The sequence below is a fragment of the Mustela putorius genome, unplaced genomic scaffold, assembly GCF_011764305.1.
Source record: "Mustela putorius furo isolate JIRA1106 unplaced genomic scaffold, ASM1176430v1.1 tig00000174_pilon_pilon_pilon, whole genome shotgun sequence".
Taxonomy (NCBI): Eukaryota; Metazoa; Chordata; class Mammalia; order Carnivora; family Mustelidae; genus Mustela; species Mustela putorius.
This window is the reverse complement of record NW_025421304.1, coordinates 42,931,685-42,950,896: the sequence shown is the minus strand read 5'-3', so window position 1 is coordinate 42,950,896 and position 19,212 is coordinate 42,931,685. Positions and strand designations below refer to the sequence as shown.

Sequence of the window (19,212 nt, the reverse complement as noted above, 5' to 3'; positions counted from 1 at the left end):
CTCGCCGGCTGGCAGGCTGGTTGGCTTTGGCTGGGGACCTCAGTTCCTCCTCACGTGCCTGCCCGAGAGTCCCCACAGCACGGCGGCTGGCTTCCCCGACAGTCGGAGCGGGGACGAGCTGCAGGGCTTCTAGAATCTCCCATGGAGGAGGAGCCCCACACCGTCGCGGCCACCGCATGACAGCGTGTGTGCAGGCCCAGCGGCTTCGGGGTGCGAGGGGCAGGCACAGCAGCAGCACCGACAGCACCTGGAGGCCGGCCCCGCCACGCGTCCTGATTCCCCAAAGCGTCCACGTCCCTCCCACTGCCCCCGCGAATGAGAAAGATGTTTTCGGACACGGAAGCGTGTCTCCCTGGTCTCTAACATCCCTCTGTGGGGGCTCCTCTGCCCCCCAGGCCTCCCCTCACGAGCCACTGGGAGAAGCCGCCCTCCGAGCTCCCCCCACAAATCTCGCTCCGTCACTCAGCCCAGTAGTGTAGGTTTATTTTCCATACTGAGGCAGGCGACAGCGCTGCTCAACTGTAAGTGGGACCCGGACCCCTTTTCTCCGGAAAGGGCTTGATGGGGGGCAGCCTCGCTTGCGACCGCGTGTGCGGCCGTGGGCTCGCGTCGGCCAGCTCTACAGTCTCGTCTGGAGGTACGGTCAGGCCAGCAGGATCGGGGGGCTCTCGGCCACGGAGCTCAGCGCCTCTCCAAGCGGCCTCTCCACGGGGCTGCCCGAGCGTCCCAGCGGTGATGGGCGTCCTTCACGGCGCACGACCCAAGGGACCAACACGAAGCTTGCTCAGCCTCAGCAGTCAGCGCCGCCAGCACCACCATATTCCACTGGCCACTTGAACTGGACCTGATGCAAGGTGGGAAGGTGACAAAACCAAGATGCATGGGTCAATGAGGTCATCGGAGAGGCTGCCCACCGCAGCACCGTCCTAAAGAGAGGCCCACAGGAAAGAGGTGCAGAAAAGAGCATCGAGAAGGTCAAGGGTCAGACCGAGGGACCTGAAAGTGACCAGGTTAGACCAGGCTGGTGAGCCGCGGGACAGCATCCGAGGTCAGCAGAGATGAGCTCACCGCCCTGCCCGAGGCGGGGACCGTCGCACACCTCCTCATCAGCTGAGGCGACGGACGGCGCCGACCGCCCCCTCCACTCACGCACCTGAAGACCGAAGCAGCAAGAGAAAGAGCAGCGAAGTGCCCCGGGGTGACACAGTTGTCATTAACTTTTAATCGTGATCAGACATGACGAGGCCCCTTTAAAAAAAACCCACAGCTCGGGACACCCGGGTGGCTCAGTCGGTTGGGCGTCGGACTCTTGAGCCGAGCTCAGATCTGGATCTCAGGGCCGTGAGTTCAAGCCCGCACTGGTGTGGAGAAGACAGCTTTGCCGGTGATTGAACTCACACACTGCGCGTTTCACTGGATTTCAGTCCACCACCCCCGCCAGACGACATGGGGTCCTCTGGGCCCTTGAGAGGGTATTTTCAGGCCACAAAAGGAAATGCCAGTCGATGCGGCAGAAGCTATTAGCCCAGGAGGCACGAGGAACCACGGAGTTCGGGCTGAGGAAGGGCTGCGATGGGAAGAGACGTCTGGACACGTGAGGCTGAACCGCCTGTGCAGGGAGCCTGGAACGAATGGCGGCTGACGGCTGACGGCCTCAGCACCACAGGGAGAAGCCCCTTCCTGAACCCCAAGCCCCCTGCTTCACTGCCCAACGTGCCCCCACCATGCTCTCCAGTTCCAGGCCAGGGCACCAGCAGTCAGATACCCAAACTGTGGCCACACCTCCGGGAGGCAGGGGCAGGCTTGGCCTGGCTGGGGTGGGGGGGCAGCGCCCTGACAAAGGAAACGGGCCGCAGGTGGGCAGGCTTCCCTTCTGACGAACCACGGCCGGGTGGAGGAGACGGGGCACCCCTCCAGCGGCAGAGGGAGAGCGGGCACGCAAGCCCTGGATGGCCGCCTGTTCAGACAGGACGTGCTTCCCTGCCTGCCTCTTCCCTTGCTCCACGGCAAGTCCAACGAGCAGAAAGCCCTGCTGGCCCAGGAGCAAGGGAATGGGATGGTGCCGTCTTGTGTAGTGGAGAGCTGGGGACTCCTCACAACTCCAGAAAGCCGGAAGTCCCAGCCAGCCCCGGACGCAGTCTGGAGCGCTGTTTCCTCTGCGCCACGGCCCCGGAGCCAGATCCCAGCTGGTTTATTAAAAACACTCGCTCCTCTCCTCTCCACGCACTTGGGCCTGGAGAACCCCTGCCATTCCCCTTGGCCCCTGACCTCCAGCCAGGGATCTAGAAGTCTGTAGCAGACGCCCAAGTTGGGGTTCATGGACGCATCCTGGACACAGAGAGGGCTTTTCATTCAGCCTTTCGCTCGTTACCACAATGACTCCTAGCATCCTTCCAGAGACCTGGTCAGAGAGCCTCCCCGATCAGTTCTGCCATCAGCCCAGACTCCCAAAGGGCTACGGAATCCTAGCCGGGATCAAGAGAGGGGTTCTGTGCATCGAAGAACTGAAAACGTAGCCCACTCGACAAGGGGAAGGGGAACTCGCGCCAGGGAAACTCAGCAGCAGATAACGTACATACGGGCGTGTGAGCAAGAGGGTGTGTCTGTGCAGACACACGCGTGCACACACACACGCACGCACACACACACCCTGGGAGCAGGGACACCCCAGGGCGAGGGTCCCGAACACCCCTAGCCTCCAGATCTTGGTTATTCTAAACACCATCTTCCACGAACAGTGAGCAGGACCCCGCAGAGACGGAAGATTTCCATCCAGCCAGGAAGCATCAGGTGCTTCTGGAAGGTTCCGACACACCGGTGGCAAGGAAGCCCACCAGGAGCCCAGGGGCTGTCAAAACTCTCGGGAGCCAGTTCATGGGGCTCGCTGAGCATGACAGGTCACACTGTTTAAAAAAAAAAAAAAAAAACTAGTTCCCGAGTCCAAACTCAGAAAGACTGATAAATAATGGAACTGTGAGGAAGTGTGAAGTGTTCATATAGTTGTAAAGTATTTTTCCACAAAATCCTTCTTATGATAGAGAAAAAAAGAGTAATTTGCTGCAGAGGGGACCTGGCAAACACCACCCCGAACCGTCACTACTCCCAGGAGCAGGAATGGGACGAACCGAAGTCCGGCCCCCTCCCCCAGCGGCCAGCTCAGAGGCCCGGCCCCAGTTCCTGCTGCCCTGCCCCACGGGAGTCTCATCCCTGGGAGACACCAGACATCGCACAGGACAGACGAGCGCCGACGCCAAGAGGAGACGAGGAACTTGCTTGGACTAAAGTGGGCGGAGTGGGACAGACAGCCCGAGGCAGAGCACAAACGGACAGACCCTGCCTGCTCTCTGGTCCAGCGGGGACGGGGCTCCCACGGGCTATCAGGGTGTTGCTTTGCACTCGGATAGCACAAGGTTTGAGTCTGCAGGAGCCGAGCCCACACACCCAGGTGCTGGGCAGGGCGGGGCGGGGCCAGTCCGACGCCGCAGCCCTATCTGGCGCTGTGGGCACCCCCTCGCCTTGGTGCGGCCCTGCTGTGTCGTCCGTGTCAGGCCCACATGGCTTCCTCTGTCTCCCTGACCAGCGTCCACCCCTGCGTGAGGGGCAGACCTGTCCACCTCTGCAGCTCTTGCCGGACTGCCCCTCAGCTTCTCCTGATCCAAGCGGAACCCCCACTGTCCACCATGTACTCTGCTGCCCGGGGCCTCGGCCTGGAGGGGTGGTTGGGAAGCAGGAGCCCAGGGCATGGGCTCAAGCGAGGCCCCGAGGGACAGGCAGGCCCCTGGCACCCTGAGCCTCCATGGGAAGTGCATGCAGACCCACTTCCAGTGGCCACCGCTGCAGACATCGGGGTGGGAGACCCCTTGGGCCAGGGCATCCCTTCTCCCACTGCCCGCGCCCAGTCCTGGCCAAGACGAGGGACGGATGCCGTGCAGATGGGAAGGCGGCCGCTCTGAGACCCCCGGCCTCACTAGAGGGATCTTCTCCCACTGCCTTCGCCTCGCTCCTCACGCCGGGTCCTGGGTCCTGCCTCCACCCACTGGAAGCCCAGAGCACCCCTTCCCCGGTTCTAACAACCAACAACATCTTCAGATGTTGCCCAGCGTCCCGCGGGGTCAGAATTTCCACGGGCTGAGAACCACGGGGTCCTCTCTAACCCACCTCTGTACCCACTTGAGCTGCCAGGCCCTGGTACTCCCAGCTTACTGGTGACCCGACGCCCCTGGTCTCACCACTGAGCGGGAGGCGGGAGGGCTGAGGCCGGCGCAGGAGCACTCGGGCCGTGCCTGGGGCCTCTGGAGGCCCGGTCCTGGCTAGAGAGAGAAGCACGAGAGTGAAGCAAATTCTGCCAAGGACACACGAGATCCATCTGCGAGGTCTGGGGCTGGCGGTCACGAAGAGCACCCGCAGGCTGTCCCCGTCGTCTGCAGGCAACACCCTCGGCCCTGAGATCATTCTCGAGAAGCCGGAGGTCAGAGACGCGGCGGAGGAGGGAGCTGCTTCGCCGTGATAAGCCGGGTCTGGCTCCAGGGGTTCTTGGAGCCGCCCCAGGCCCGCCAGCCAGCATGAGGTCCTCACTGAGGTATGCCTGGGCCTGGGATCCATGGGGAGGCCTGCCCCACACCCACTCGGCCTGGCCACCGGCCAGGGGCTCCTGCATGGTCACACCCGGAGGTCCCTGCAGGGAACAGAGCCGGCAGCCGGGGTGAGGGCCCGGGGCCCACAGCTCCCCTCGTCCTGACAGCCGGGCTGCCCTGAGGAGGGCTAGGTGGGACATGGTCGAACAGAGGGACGTTTAAACCAGATCAGGCCTGTGGGCAGGGGTCTGGAGAGGGTGTCCTGGGTCCCCTTCCCGTGACAGGCAGGGCCCAGAGGGCAGCAGGCTCCTGCCCAGGAGAGAGGCCGGTGTCTGTCCCCCACGAGGAAACACCCCCAGCTCTGGGGGTTTCAGCTGAGCCCAGGCTGTGCGCAGACCTTGGGATGGCTTATTAGGGACGTGTGGTAACTGTGAGGGTTCACGGGACAGGGCACAGGAAACGAGCTGAAAATCAGACCCACCGCCCACATTCTGGGCCTGCGACGAGAGCCCTTTCCGCTGGGTCCAAGAAATCTGGGAGCTGCGGACGAGGTGACGGGCAAACCCAGTTTGTGGGGCCTCTTCAAGAGGAGCGACCACCATGTCCGGGACCCTAGACCGGCCACGGTGATGAGTGCTCATCGCTCCCGCTCTGCCTGGCGGCTCGGTGCCGGCGGGGTCACCGTCTGTCCCTGGGGACCTGGGCCCTGGGGCAGCCAGAACCTCCCTGGGCCCTGCGTCCACACCCAGGACGGCAAGCAGCAGCGCGATTCCACTAGAAGAGACAGCAAGCCACACACGCCCCTTCCAGACCCAAACGCCGACCGTCGGCTGGACCCGTGGGCTTCGCCGCAGCACCAGCACCAGCAGCGGGAGGTGGGGGCGCGCACTGACGGCAGCCACAGCCGATGCACTTAGGAAACCTCAGGAGGCCGACCTCATGGATGCTTACAGCCACAGGAGCAGGGCCACCAGGGGAGCACGGCCATGGGAGCACAGTCCTGGCGGAAGCAAGCCCACGGGGTGGCCACCAAGGACACAGTGAAGAAAGTTCCCTCCAGCTCCTTGTGCTGGACGTTTCGACCCTCTGCCCAGCACAGTCCGGAAAACGGAATCCAGACCAGGGTCACTCACCAGTGACTTCAAATGGATGTGCCTTGGGGACGTGGGGACAGGCCCTTCTGAAAGTGAGAATGTGGGGTGCAGGGGTGTCTGAGCCGAGCCCGCCCCGCTCGGGGTGGGCACCAGCCTCAGAAGTTCCCGGCATCGTCGTGGAGGGGGTGGGGGAGGGAAAACGTGCTCAGGGAGGACCAAGCCGGCAGCGGTGCCACCGAGCTCCACGCCCTCCGGGCACGCGGAGACCAGACCGCGCGCAGACCACTCCGGGCGGCTGGGAGAGCAGGGACCCACTGGCGGGCTCCCACTGGGAGGGCGCGCAGAGCCGGCGGGAGGCCGAGATGCTGAGGTCGGCCTGAGCGGCCCACGGCTCCAGGCGCACGGAGAGACTAACACGGACCTGGCTCCCGGGGCCACAGACGGGCTTCCGGGAGACCACGCAGGCAGAGCCCTCTGCTCCGCGGCTTCGTCAACAGCGCAGACAACTCGGGGCAAAGCCTACACCCACGCGGTCCCCGAACACCCGTGGGTTTCTGGCTCTGCTCCGACCTGTACCTGGCTGGGACCTCCGCCCCGTGCTTCAGCCGCTGGGTCTGGAGCTCAGGAAAAGCCATTTGCCCCGGGCAGAAGAGACAGAGCGGGGTCACTGGAGCTCCACGCAAGGATCGTGGGAGACGAGCACAATGGAGCCTCAGGGTTGGGACCTGAATTCAAGGTCAAATGCAATCTCCTCACTCAGGAGGTGTGGATGGTCCCCAAGCGCAGGGCCAGCGAGGGCAGGGAGCGGGGAGCAGAACCCAGGGCCCCCAACAGGACCAGTGCTGGGATGGGGTGTGGGGGACAGGAAATATGCACCTGGCCTTTGACGTCTCCTGCCGCCGCCTCCAGCCTGGGCCTCTCGTGCCACGTTAAGCAGGAAGCCATGCCCTGGGGGCCACCACCCAGCAGCAGACAGCACCGCGCACTCTGCCCGAAGGACAATGCGCCCTGAGCTCCGGTTCTCCAGGGCCACCGACAAGGCGGAGGCCACTCCTTACGCAGGGCTTGTCGCCCTCCCCTTCCAGGGTGCCGTGGCACAAGACCAGGACGGGGCTGTCCCCACTGCGCAGGCAAGCTTGGCCTTCTCTGAAGGTCCTCCTCCTCCTCGAGTAACACTGGCCTTAGTCGGCACTGGTGGCCAAGCTGTGAGCGTCCACAGTGGCTTTGCGGCTGGACTCTGATGGCCTCAGATAAAACCCACCGTCCGTCTGGCCACTGTGGGGGTGAGACGCAGGAAGGCCTGGCTCCATCCCAGGGACCAGAGCAGGAAATCGGCCGCGGCCCCAGGCCAGGCTGCCCTCCCCAGCTTGCTGGCAGCTGCCCCCCTCGCCCACACGAGGCCCACAGATCCCACGCACTCCTGTGTCCTCTGCCTCAGCCCATGAGCACCCAGAGCTCCCCCCGTCCACCTTCCCAGGGCCAGTCGGTGCGCGGGGAATGGGAGGGGGCCGGGTGGGCCGGGCTTACGAGGGTGCATGGTGGTTCCTTCACGGCAACGGCGGCAGGCAGAGCCAGGGGGCGGCCAGGCGGAACCTCCCTCCTGACGGCTTCACAGATGACGTCAGGGAGCACCCCGAGGGGGTGAAGATGGGGAGACGCAGCAGGCCGGTGCCCAGCAGCGGAAGAAAGGATGAAAGCACCAGGCAGAATGAAGCGTCCACCGGGGAGGGCGGGGTCTCCCAGGGAACGTGCCACCACCCAGCCGGGGGCCTGTCGCCCAGCTCACCAGGCACAGTCGTGGGTGCAGGCAAAAATTCAAGTTTTCCAAGTTCAGGGTTTTGCCAAGGCGACTGATAGGAAGCGGATGCAGGCAGCAGGACAGGGTGCCCAGGGGAGCCAAGGTAAGGCCGGCTCGCAGAGTCCGGGCTGGGGGAGGTGGTCCCGAGGTGGGGTGCACAGGTCCCCCCGCCCCCCGGGCTCAAGATTTAAGTGGGGGGCCAGCGGCACAGGAGGACAGGCCGGGACCAATGGCACACTACCCCGCCGACGCGGGACAGGCCTCCCCTGAGAACACGGCGTGCGTCTTGAATTGGATTCGGAAGCCGGTATTTCAGACCCCGTAAGACACCGTGAGCCTAGACAGATGACGGCTGGCCAGCGTTTCGGTAAGTGCTTGCTGCCGGTCTACAGAAATGCAGCGTTTCGTGCGTCGACTTTGATACCCCAAACACTGCTGAGGTCTCTTAACGGCTCCAACAACTTATCCTTGGCAATTATTTTAGATCTTACCTTCGGAAATTATTTGGAACGTTCTAGAACACAGTTGCGTCATTGCGATGTGTCTCTCCCTACCCACTACCTGTCCCCAGGTGGTGATGGGAGCCCGGGCCGTCCTAGAGACGTGTGCAGCAGGCCGTGAGCCGTCTGGTGTCTGTGGAAGCCCCTGACCAAGTCACGAGGTTCCTTGTTTCCAGAATGTCTTCTCCTTTCCCAACATTCCGGAGGGATGACGTTTCTCAGAGGCTGCTTCTGCCTCGGCTGAGATGCTGCTCTTTTCTCTTATTCTGAGGTCACACCAGGCTGCGCTCATGATCGAAACAGCCCTCAGGGTCCCCGCCCCAGCGAGGGGTCTGCGGGGCCCTCCCTCCTGAACACAGGGTGGCGGCTCGGCAGCAGGTGCTGGATCACGGCCATCCCAGGGGCCCCGCGGCCCCAACAGCACGCGTGCCTGGACCGCGGGCAGGGAGGCCTCCCCCCTCGGGAGCCCCGCACATCGCTGCCCGCTCACGTCGGCCCGCCCCCGCTGTCCGCCCCCCTCCCCTCCCTCTTCTGCACTGACCGGGGCTCTTCGGGTCGCAACCCCCCGCCCCACTGCTCGTTTGGATGCTCTACACGGTTTCCAGGCCTGCCGTGGATAAGGAAGCACAGCTTGCGAGACCCCAGCCCACGCGCCGTGACCCCTCCTCCACGACACGCTCACCACGCGGCTGGACAGCCCGTTTCTGGGACCACCCAGCTATCCATGCGGCCCTCGCACTCAGGGTCCTCTGGCCGGGATCACTCAACTTTGCCCAGAGGACAGTCTTTGAAACTCCTTTCAGTGTGGGTCTGCTGGTCGCAAAATTCCGTCTTTTGTTTAAAGACAACCTTTTAGGAACTCCTGGGTGGCTTGGTCGGTGAAGTGTCTGCCTTCAGCTTAGGTCATAATCCTGGCGTCCTGGGACCGAGTCCCGCACTGGCCTCCCTGCCCGGCGAGGAGCCTGCGGCTTCCTCCCCTGCCCCCTCCACCTGGGGTCTCTCTCTTTCGCTCATTAACAAATGAGTAAAATCTTAAAAATAAAAAAAGCACAACCTTTTAAATTGGAAGATGACAGAGAAAAGCACGCAGCGCCGCACCCATGACGCCAGGCTCCGGGGTCACTAGGGCCTCTGCCCCCCGGGTGCTGCTAACACCGCCAGCCGTCCTGCGGGTCTCGGAACAGCATCAGTGGGGTCGCACGATGTCCTCCTCCTTCCCACACCACACGCGTGGACCGCTGGCCTCACTGCGGAGGCGGCCACTCCTTTGTTCCCGTGGCACAAGGCAGCCTGGTCTGTGAAGTCACCGTCCTGCCGGGGTGGGCGTCACACGGGCCGCTGGGGTGCATGTGCTGGCTTGGGTGAGGGGCCGCGCACGGACTCCACCCGCACACACAGCAGCTCCCACCCTGCACACCGAGCATGCTGTAAAACTTCCCGGCCGCGGCATCTTGTGGCGGCGTGGATGTGCCCGGTGAGAGGAGCACTTGTCCAGATGTTCATGGGCCATCGTAGGTCTTCGCTGGTGGCGTGCCTGTCCGTGGGCTCCCAGGACCAGTGCTCGTTACTCGTTACGTGACTCGTCACGTGACTCGGCAGAAGGATGACATCCACATCCCTCGTTTCTAGAAATGATCAGAACAGCTTCCCTCCCCCACCCCTCTGGGCCATTTAAACATGATGCTGGGTGCTTACCTTACGGGAACTAGGGAGCCTCACCACCTCACTGATCCAGGGGACCTGTCCGCGGCCAAAAGGATGGCGAAGCCTACCCCGCTCTGCCCTCCTGCCCCTTCGTGAGCCAGAGCCTCCACTGCCGGGCGTCTCCTTCCACTCGTCCTTCCGTACCCAGCCGAGAAGCCTCTGGAATGCCGAGCTCACAGCGAGAACTCCTCCCGGGCGTTTCGTGGTGTCTCCTGCACGTGCTGCCCTGCTGAGTTTGGGACACGTCGTGGACGGGGTTCACAGCTGCTCCCCTGGGCGTATCTAACTGACCCAGGACCACACAGACCACAGCGCCTTCTTCCCTGCGCCGCACCGTCCATGGCTCGACGAGACACCCCACACAAGCGGGTCCACCTGCAGGCGTCCAATCCCGAGGCCCTGCGTCCACAGTGTCCTCCAAAGTTGTTCAAGGTCTTCAAGACGGTCTCTGCTCTTCTTGGCCCTCTGCATTTCCGAACACGCTCCGGAACAAGCTTGTCGATTTCCACCAAAACTCCCTGCACGGATTTCAGCCGCACGCACGGGATCCCCCATCCAGTAAAGGACGGACCCTCCGAGGCTTCCGACCCGCCCATGTGCCGGACGCTCCATTCCTTGGGTGTTCGTCGACAGCGCACAGTAGTTCTCGGCCCCAGGAACCGTCTGTTAATCGTTACGTAACTCTAGTGTCTGAAAGGCTGTGCGAGTCCTTACTGATTTTTCCTGGTAACTAGAATCAGGTCTTGCACGGTGAGCATGTGACTAGCAACCTTGCAAACTCTACTCACTGCTCCTGAGAGCTTCTTGTGGATTTCTCTTGATTTTCTTCATGTGTAACCGTTTCTGTGCAAATAACAACAGTTTCCTTTCTGGATTTTCAAGGTGTACATCTTTCAATCTCCTTTTCTGGCCAGGCTCCGGCGTGAGGAGAGCGGACATGCCGAGACGGCCACAGGCCTGTCTCCACCTCACCTCAGGGACAGAGCGGCCGATGCCGCCCCACGAGGCAGGGTGCTTGTCCGAGCTCTCGGCTGACTACGGAGGTTCCTTTCTGCCCCTGGTTTGCTAAAAGAGCTCCCTTACTCACGAAAGGGTGTTGAACTGTACAAATGACTTTTCTGTTTGCCAAGACCACACAGTTTATCTCTTCATGGATGTGAATTGTACAGCTTTTCGGACACACACGCCGGCACTCCTGAGCCCGACCCGACCTGCTCGTCCTCTCTCGCCACTCAACATCACGAAGCCCGGCTCGTGCTTGGTTTCGGACTGTTCGGGATTTTCAAGGGAGCCTGCTCGGCAACGCTCTCTCTCCCTCTCTCCCTCCTTGCTTTCTCTGAAACACCCTTGTCAGGTCTGGGCGTCAAGGTCATGCTGCCTCATGAAACAAGACAGGTCAGGAGGCTTCCTCGTTGCCGCGGCCTCTCGGCGGAGGGTCTACGACACGCTGCTCTTCCCCGAACGCGCCTGAGCACTGAGCAGTGAAGTCGTCTGTGCCTGGAGTTCTCCTTGTGAGAGCGCTCTAAGTTCAGGGAGGCTTCGGGAAGATGGGAGCGAGCGAGAGCCGTGTCAGCAAGGCGGCGGTACAGCGGCTTCTGGCACTCGTCCCCTCCTGGAAAGTCCGTCTGAACGCCTATGCCACAGAAGGATGCCCTCCAACGGCTGAGGAGTGCAGGTGGGGATGCCAGCGCCCTGGTGGCGGAGAGCCAAGGAAAGACAGTTTTGCACCGAGACGGACACGTTCCCCATGGGCAGGGGTGGGGGGCTCAGGTAGGCGCCTTGAGTGGCCCAGAGACTCCAACGCTGGTCCGCAGGGAACGCAGGGTCCAGACTCAACCCTGCAGACCCGGGCACCAGGCCACCTGCCCAAGGACTCCAGCACACAGCCAGACGGCTCATCCAGGTTTCTGGATGGACAGACTGTGAAAGGCATCCCTGCCAGCGCCCGTCCATGCAGACTAGAGTCCAGACACCAACACAAGGCCATAAGAGTCACGGCAAATCATGGAGACATGACATCTCAAAAGAAAACCGACAGAACAACAACTGACCCTAAAAAAGGAAGGGCCATAGAGAGTCTGGAGAGAAGGCAGAATGACCTTCTTAAAGAAATTCAGTGGACAATATGAGAACAAACACAATTAAATGAAATTTGGGAAACAATACACAAACAACAGGATGAAGAAGTTCGCAAAGAGCGAGAACATTTTTCTAAAATCAGAAATCCTGACCTTGAAGAATACAGCTCTCGGCAGAGAGCTTCACGGATGGACGGGTCCGGCAGAAGGGCAGTGACGGCGCCAGGAGACACGTCCCCAGACTCACCCAGCACAGAGAACAAGGAAAGGGGAAGAGACCCCAACGGGAGCTCCAGGAGAACTTCCAGAGAAGCCATGAGCACATGGCTGGACTCCCAAGAGGAGAGAGGCAGACGGGTGCCAGGACCTGAGTTCAAGGAATACCAGTTCACAAAGCTCCATGACACCCCCCCAGACCTCAACCCCAATTATCTTCTCCAGGACACATTATAATAAAACTCTAAAACCACAGGGAAGATAAGCTTTGCAAGCAGCCATGAGCCAACAACTCGTGTACCAGGGAACCTACACAGGCTCTAGGTGGAGTTCTCCGCAGAAGCGATGTGGGTTGGAGGCTAGAGGGGGGATACATGCAGAGCGCTGAAAGGAAAAAGCTGCCAACCGGAACGGCCAGCAGAGGTGTCCTCCAGAAACAAAGGACAGAAAGTCATTCCAGGATGAACTCAAGCAGAGGGAGGTCATTACCATGAGCCTGCCTTAGGACAGGTGTTGAAAAGACTTCTGCAGGCGGAGACAGGCAGACGCTAATGAGTAACACAAGACAGAAATACAGGACACATGGAGGCAGGTGAGGGCACGAACTCAGAACACCCCGCCACATGTGCAGACGTGCTCATCACTGACTCGAGCACAAAAGGTAAAGGAGAGAAACATTAAAAATAACTGTTGGGGGGCGCCTGGGGGGCTCAGTGGGTTAAGCCGCTGCCTTTGGCTCGGGTCATGATCTCAGGGTCCTGGGATCGAGCCCCACATCGGGGTCTGTGCTCAGCAGGGAGCCTGCTTCCTCCTCTCTCTGTCCACTTGTAATCTCTGTCTGTCAAATAAATACATAAATAAATCTTAAAAAAATAAAAAAAAAATAAAAATAAAACTGTCGGGGGAGTGCCACCCAGCTGGCTCAGTTTGAAGAGCACGGGACTCCTGCTCTCAGGGTAGATGAGTTCAAGCCTCATGCTGGGTGTAGTTTACTTCAAAAAGAAAAAACTTAAAAAATAATAATAATAATAACAATTCGTCAATAAATGCACAATGTAAAAAGATATAAAATGTGACATCAAAAGCATAAAATGAGGCACGGGTAAAGAGTAGTTTTTCATGTGACTGATGTTGTTACCAACTTTAAAGAGACGTTAAGTTAGCTTCATGGGAACAGCAAAGCAAAACCTTACAAAGGAAATGGCACCAAAGAGCATCACCTCAGACAACCATCACTGGAGAGAGGGAAGAGCACAGGAACAAGAGAACTACAAGACAGGAAGGAAATAATCAAGAAAAGCATCAGTGGGACGCCTGGGTGGCTCAGTTGGTTAAGCAGCTGCCTTCGGCTCAGGTCATGATCACAGTGTCCTGGGATCGAGTCCCACATCGGGATCCTTGCTCAGCAGGGAGCCTGCTTCTCCCTCTGCCTGCTATTTGTGCTCGCTCTCTCCCCCTCTCTCTCTGATAAATAAATAAAATCTTAAAAAAAAGAAAAGAAAAGCATTAGTAATTCTCCTAATTACTTTAAATATAAATGGATTAAATTATCCAATCAAAAGGCACAGAGGAGTTGAATGGATCAAAACCAAGACTCAACCACAAGCTGTCTAGAAAGAGACCCCCTTTCAGTTTTAAGGACACACAGAGACTCCAAGTGAATGGGTAGAAAAGATATTCCAGGCCAGTGGAAAACCAAACCCAAAAGGGGCTGCTACACTTACATTAAAAAATAGATCTTCAGTTAAAAACTGTAATGAGACAAAAAAGGCCAGCGTATGATGATAAAGGGGTTAATTCACCCGTACACTGAAGGGATGCAGCAACAACAAATGCATATATACTGTGGGGGTGCTGTTTTTCTGGAAAGATAAGCAAAATTGACAAATCTTTAGCCAGACTGAGGAGAGACACAAATATAATGGGAAATGAAAGAGGAGACATTACCACAGAGATGCAGAAGGATCCTATACTGTAAGCATTTATGTGCCAACCAACTAGACAACCTAGAAGGAACAAGTTCCTAGAAAATACAAGCTACCCCATGAAATCATGAAGAAATAAAATGTGAACAGACCAGTAACAAGGACATTAAACAGTCATCAGAACCTCCAACGCAGAGAAGCCCAAGCCAGATGGCTTCACTGATGAATTCTTCCAAACACTTGAAGAAGAATTAATGCCAATCCTTCTCAAGCTCTTCCAAAAAACTTGAGAGGACACAGTATTACCCTGATATGAAAGCCAGATGAAGACACCACCAGAGAGGAAAACTGCAAGCTGATATCCCAGATGACTGTAGATGTGAAAATTCTCGACAAAAGACCAGCAAACCATACACCGTGATCAAGTGTGAGGACACGAGGGACGTGGAGATATCCAACACACACAGATCAATAAGCATGATCTACCGTGTTAATAAAATGTAGAATAAAAACCATAGGATCATCTCTATAGGCGCCAAAAGAGCATCTGGCAAAACACAACGTCCTCTCATGATAAAAAGTCTCAACAAATAGGGTACAGAAGGGACCTACTTCAGTTTACTAAAGGCTGTATGTGAGAAGCCCATAGCTAATATCACCTCAACAGTGAAAGGGTAAAAGCTTATTCTCTAAAATCAGGAACAAGACAAAGATGCCCACCCTTCTTTTTTCCAGTTTTACTGAAAAATAACCAATATACATCCTGCATCAGGCAGAGAGCATGAGGGCTTGGTTTACATGGATTGTGGAAGAATTACCTCCGCAGGTTCAGCAAACACCCACCTTCTTATGTAAATATAAGAAAATGAAAGGGCAGAAGGGAAAAGGGGCGGACTTTCTTCTTGGGATGAGAGCTCTGAGGATTACGCGGTTTCCTATCCTGGGTGTCATACGGCAGAAATCAAATCGAAACCACAAACAAAGGCCCCTGGGTGGCTCAGCCGGTTAAGCGTCTGGCTCTTGGTTTGAGGATGTGGGAAAAAAGTTGTGCACGGCTGCGGGGATTCCAGCCTGGGGCAGCCACCAAGGAAAACAATATGGAGGATCCTCAAAAAATTAAAAATTAAACTATTAAAAGACCCACAAGTCCCACTTCTGGGACTACATCCGAAGGAAACAGGTATTTTCCAAGCACAACGTCCAACATATTCCACGAGTTTTGATACGTTAATCAGTCACATTTAACTGGTAATTAAAGCCACCTTTCCATTCTGGTATTTTACTTGACCCATGGGCTATTTTAAAAGGACACTACCTCACCGGCAAACATTTGCAAACGCACTCATTTTTTCTCATTAGCTTCTAACTTCGTCCCACTTGGTCCAAGAGTGCGGTCTGCGGGTATCGGTCCTCTGGATGTGTGTGGGGGCCTTCTTTACATTCAGGCACGAGGCCAACCTTGAAAATGTTCCGGAGAGCACATGGCAAGACTTTCCTCCGTGGCTGCTGGACGTGGCCTTCTGCACGCCAGCGAGACCCCGCTCCTTGGTCACACATCCGCCACCTTAACCGTTTCCACATACTGCATTTCTTAAACGCTTGTCAAGGGTAGTAAACCCCCAGGTCTGGACATGGGACAGTATCTCAATCTCTTTTCTCCAGGGCAATCAAAAGGGGCTTTGAAACAATTTAGCTCCTTCCTGCCGGTCTGAACAAAGTCATTTTTTCCAGCATCTTCCTAGTGTATTATCATATTTGAAAATATTATACTTGAAAATTTCAACATGGACAGTTTTAAATCCAGCCCTTAGACATACTTGTTTTATTTCATTTGTTCGCCCATTCTTCTTCCTTTTAAAACCTCTTCCTGGGTCCGAACTCCTGTTCCTGAATTAAATTCCTTGCAACTTCCTTTGCAGGAGGAATCATCTGCAGGTAACACCCCTGTTTTGTCCGTGAACTATTTTTGAAGTGTCATCCTTTATTTTTAGTAACATCAAGTCACAAGCTGAAAAACTCACCCTCCTAAGAAGTATCGACTTCAGCGACTTTCAGTGTGTTTACAGAGCTGGGCCAATGACACCATTTAATTCCAGAACATTCTGGCCTCCTCACATGAAAGCCCGCCCCATGGGCTGTCGCTCTCCACTTCTCTTCGCTTCTTCTGGGGACTGGCCTGTTCCGAGCACTTCCTAGAAATGGGACTGTTGATATACAGCCCCTCTCGGTCGGCCCGACACCGGTGTTGGAACTTCACGCCTTTGCGTGGCTGAGTAATACTCCACGAGCAGATGGCAGGATCCCATCAGGCTCACCGTGCGTCTGTGGACAGGCCGGGCTGCTTCCACTTCGGAGCCAATACAAATAACGCCACAGTGCCCGCTTGTGTACAAGTTTGTGCGGACACATGCTTTGTGTCCTCGCGTGTAGAGCTACACCCAGGACAGAAATGCTGGGTCGGACTGGAAGGGTCCTAGATATTCCCAACAACACCCAGTTCTCCTCAGCATTCAAGCAGGAGCGGCCACGGTGCTGGTCTCGGAGCCTCGATGGCACAGGCCGACGTGCCCGACGTCGGAGCTCGCGGAGAAGTTGACCGTGCTCTGCCCTGGTCCCTCCCCCGCACGGGGGCTTGTCCGTTCTCTCCACCCGCTTTCAGAATTAGCCTTGAACGCTGCGTGGGGGCTCGGGCATGATTTCATTTCTCCTTCTGCCCAGGATCTGTTCTGTTCCTGGCGTCCCTTAAACGTGATCTTCCTTTTCTTCTCTCTCTCCGGGATTCCAGACATTTCCGTCTGCGGGAGAACGGACCCACCCCTTGGCGGTAGTGGGAGGCAGGGGAGGCAGAGGTGCCGTCCCACTCCCGGGAGCTGCTGCCCCAGCCCGCCGACCCCCCTCAGCGTGCCCGCCCCCGTGTCAACCAAGCAGCCCGCGGACCCCTACGGCACAGCCTGGGAGAGCCGCAATGATTTGGGACGGCAGCTTCGAACCCTTTCCAGAAAAAGCACTGAGCGGCCATGGTCTGAGTCGGTGAATGCGGTTTTGTGGTGGAGGAGGGAGGCCCAGACCCCACAAGGCAAGTGCCAGACGGAGCGGACAGGGAGAGCAGGCACTGCTGGGCGCGTCTCGCCAACCACCTCCAGGACGTCAGTGTGGAACCCCCTCTCGGTTTACAATTTTATAGGAGACGCCGTACTTCTTTGGATGTGACTTGCCCTGGGGACCCCCCCCCCCAAGCTGGGACTATAGAGCCGGGAAAGGCCCGTGTGACTCGGGGTCTGCCTGCAGGGCTCCTGCAACACCGTGACAGGCCTGAGTCCGAGGGGGCATGCCGTGGTACGGCACTCGGCGACCGGGGAGCCACTCCCGGGGCCTGTTCTGTGGGACCGGGAGAAACAGCCATAGCCTTCCTTTGGACCCCACAACTCCCGTCTAGCTGAGAGGGCCCACGGTGGGACTCCCACGCAGCCACCAGGAAGGAGGCCGGGCTCTGGGCGAAGCAGCTCTTCACGCAAAGACACAAAGCTGCTGTGGTCATAAATACATTTTATTTCATTAGAAATGCATAATTAACAGTGTTGAGAGCATTTCCCCCTAGAAAAGTAGGTAAGCAATATTTCCATCAAAATCGTTAGTTGTCTTTTGCAAATACCTATTTTCATTACACGGAACAGAGCACACAGCAAAAGGCTTCTGCTACTCCACTTTTTTTTTTTCAATTTTCTCTTTTGTTATAAACACCATAGCAAATTAAAAAAAGCTGTTTGAACAGAGAAAAATATCGTAGTTCTTGACTTTCCGCACGTACTTAACGCAGTCCACGCTGTGCCTCCCCACTCTCTCTCTGGACACCAACAGTGGGACTCAAAGGGAAGGGTCTTCCGGCAGGGGCGGCGGCTGTTACCGGCACCCTGTGTTGACCGGGACACCCCCTGTCCGCGCAGGTGAGGCTTTCCGACGCACTCGAACGGAACACGTGCAGTCCCCTCCGTGCAAAGCCGTGGGGCCGGGGCGCGCGGGACGGGGCGGGAGGCTGGAGCCGGCGCAGAGCACGGCCGCGGCTCCATCTTAGGTCCTGTGGTGGGTGGGCGGCCTGTCCCGCCTACTGGATCTGGATGGCTCCGTGCTCGAGCTGCATTTCAGGCTGCAGGCCGGGCTGCAGGGTCTCGGCCGTCTGCAAGAGGGGAAAGAGGAGGCTTTCTATGCAAGTACCCGGCGCGCGAGGCCAGGCTCCTCGCCGGTCACAGAGCACCAGTGGCTTTCGGGCTTGGAAGACACACACACAGCAGAGCCGAAGGAGCCAACGTCCCTCTTTTCAGAGCCTTCTGTTTGCCACGCCCCCCCACCGACCCTGCCGCACACACTCTGTGGCTCGCTGGGCCTGTTTCCCAGTCCCACCCTGCCCATCACTGGGGACCATCTTCCGGGCGCTTAAACCGTCCTGTCCCTAGAACTTCGGTCACCAATCTGCCTTCTAACAAAAACTGTTCCACTGTCCCCCCAAAAACCCTTTTAGGGGCAGTTACCCTGTCTTCCCTAATGAAAGAAGTTCTAACCAAGGAGCTCCAGGTGTTGATTCCAGCGTGTACTCAGAGGCCGGAGAGAAGGAGCCAACGGCCAGGAAGAACAAGCAGCAACATCAGCCCATGGACCAGAATGAGCCCCAAACAGAGATCAGCAGGCGGTTGTCCTTCGGCTCCCCCAAGCTGCCCATCAAAGACAAGGTCACGAAGATGGGACCCTCAGAGAGGGGCGTCCGGCTGCCCCAAAGGAGCCGTGGTGAGAGAGGTCGGGCAGGAGGCAGTGAAGGCGGTAGAGGCCGAGGCCGGGGACATGGGCAGGCAGGAGCCCCGAGGCGTGCGGCTGGGGCTGCGGCTCCCACTACCCTAGAGGCCGTGCTGCTGGGACTTGGGCGGCAGAGGACACCACACGCAGGGCTTCCTGAGCAGAGTGAGAGGCCCTGTGGTGACACCCTGAGCACGGGCATCGCCAGCAACGCCTGCCGAGCCCGGGACGGCAGCCCAGGCAGGGGTAAGGAGGGAGGCAGAGCCGGGATGACCCGGGAGGCCCCCGCACGCATCCGGGCGAGGGAAAGCAGATCCAGGCAGGTGGCAGCCACAGGCGGAGGGAGCAGGGGGCTGCAGGAGGGTACAGAGGCCCCCGGGACGCAGAGTGACTCCCCTTCATCCCCTGGAAAGGTAGCTTCAGACTCGGGCCCACAAAAGGTGGATCTCAGATGAGGGGACACCTACTTGGGGAACTTGGGGGAACCCCAGCCCTCCCTTCTCTTTTGTCCTCAAAATGCAGCAGCCAGACCTGTGTC

General features: G+C 58.1%; 1 protein-coding gene across 6 annotated transcripts in view; it reads right to left on the bottom strand.

The window, feature by feature from the left end:
- Window positions 1-466: 466 nt before the first annotated feature.
- Window positions 467-19,212, bottom strand: part of LOC101673278 (BTG3 associated nuclear protein) — a 117,858-nt gene continuing 99,112 nt past the window's right edge. For 5 of the 6 annotated variants that reach the window (XM_045076413.1, XM_045076414.1, XM_045076416.1 and 2 more), the window contains one exon: window positions 17,419-18,063. In XM_045076413.1, the coding sequence (XP_044932348.1) occupies window positions 17,992-18,063 (72 nt within the window). In that variant the 3' untranslated portion in view covers window positions 17,419-17,991. Of the gene's footprint in view, window positions 845-17,418; window positions 18,064-19,212 lie in introns of those variants that run through there. The other variant, XM_045076415.1, reaches the window with a different exon arrangement.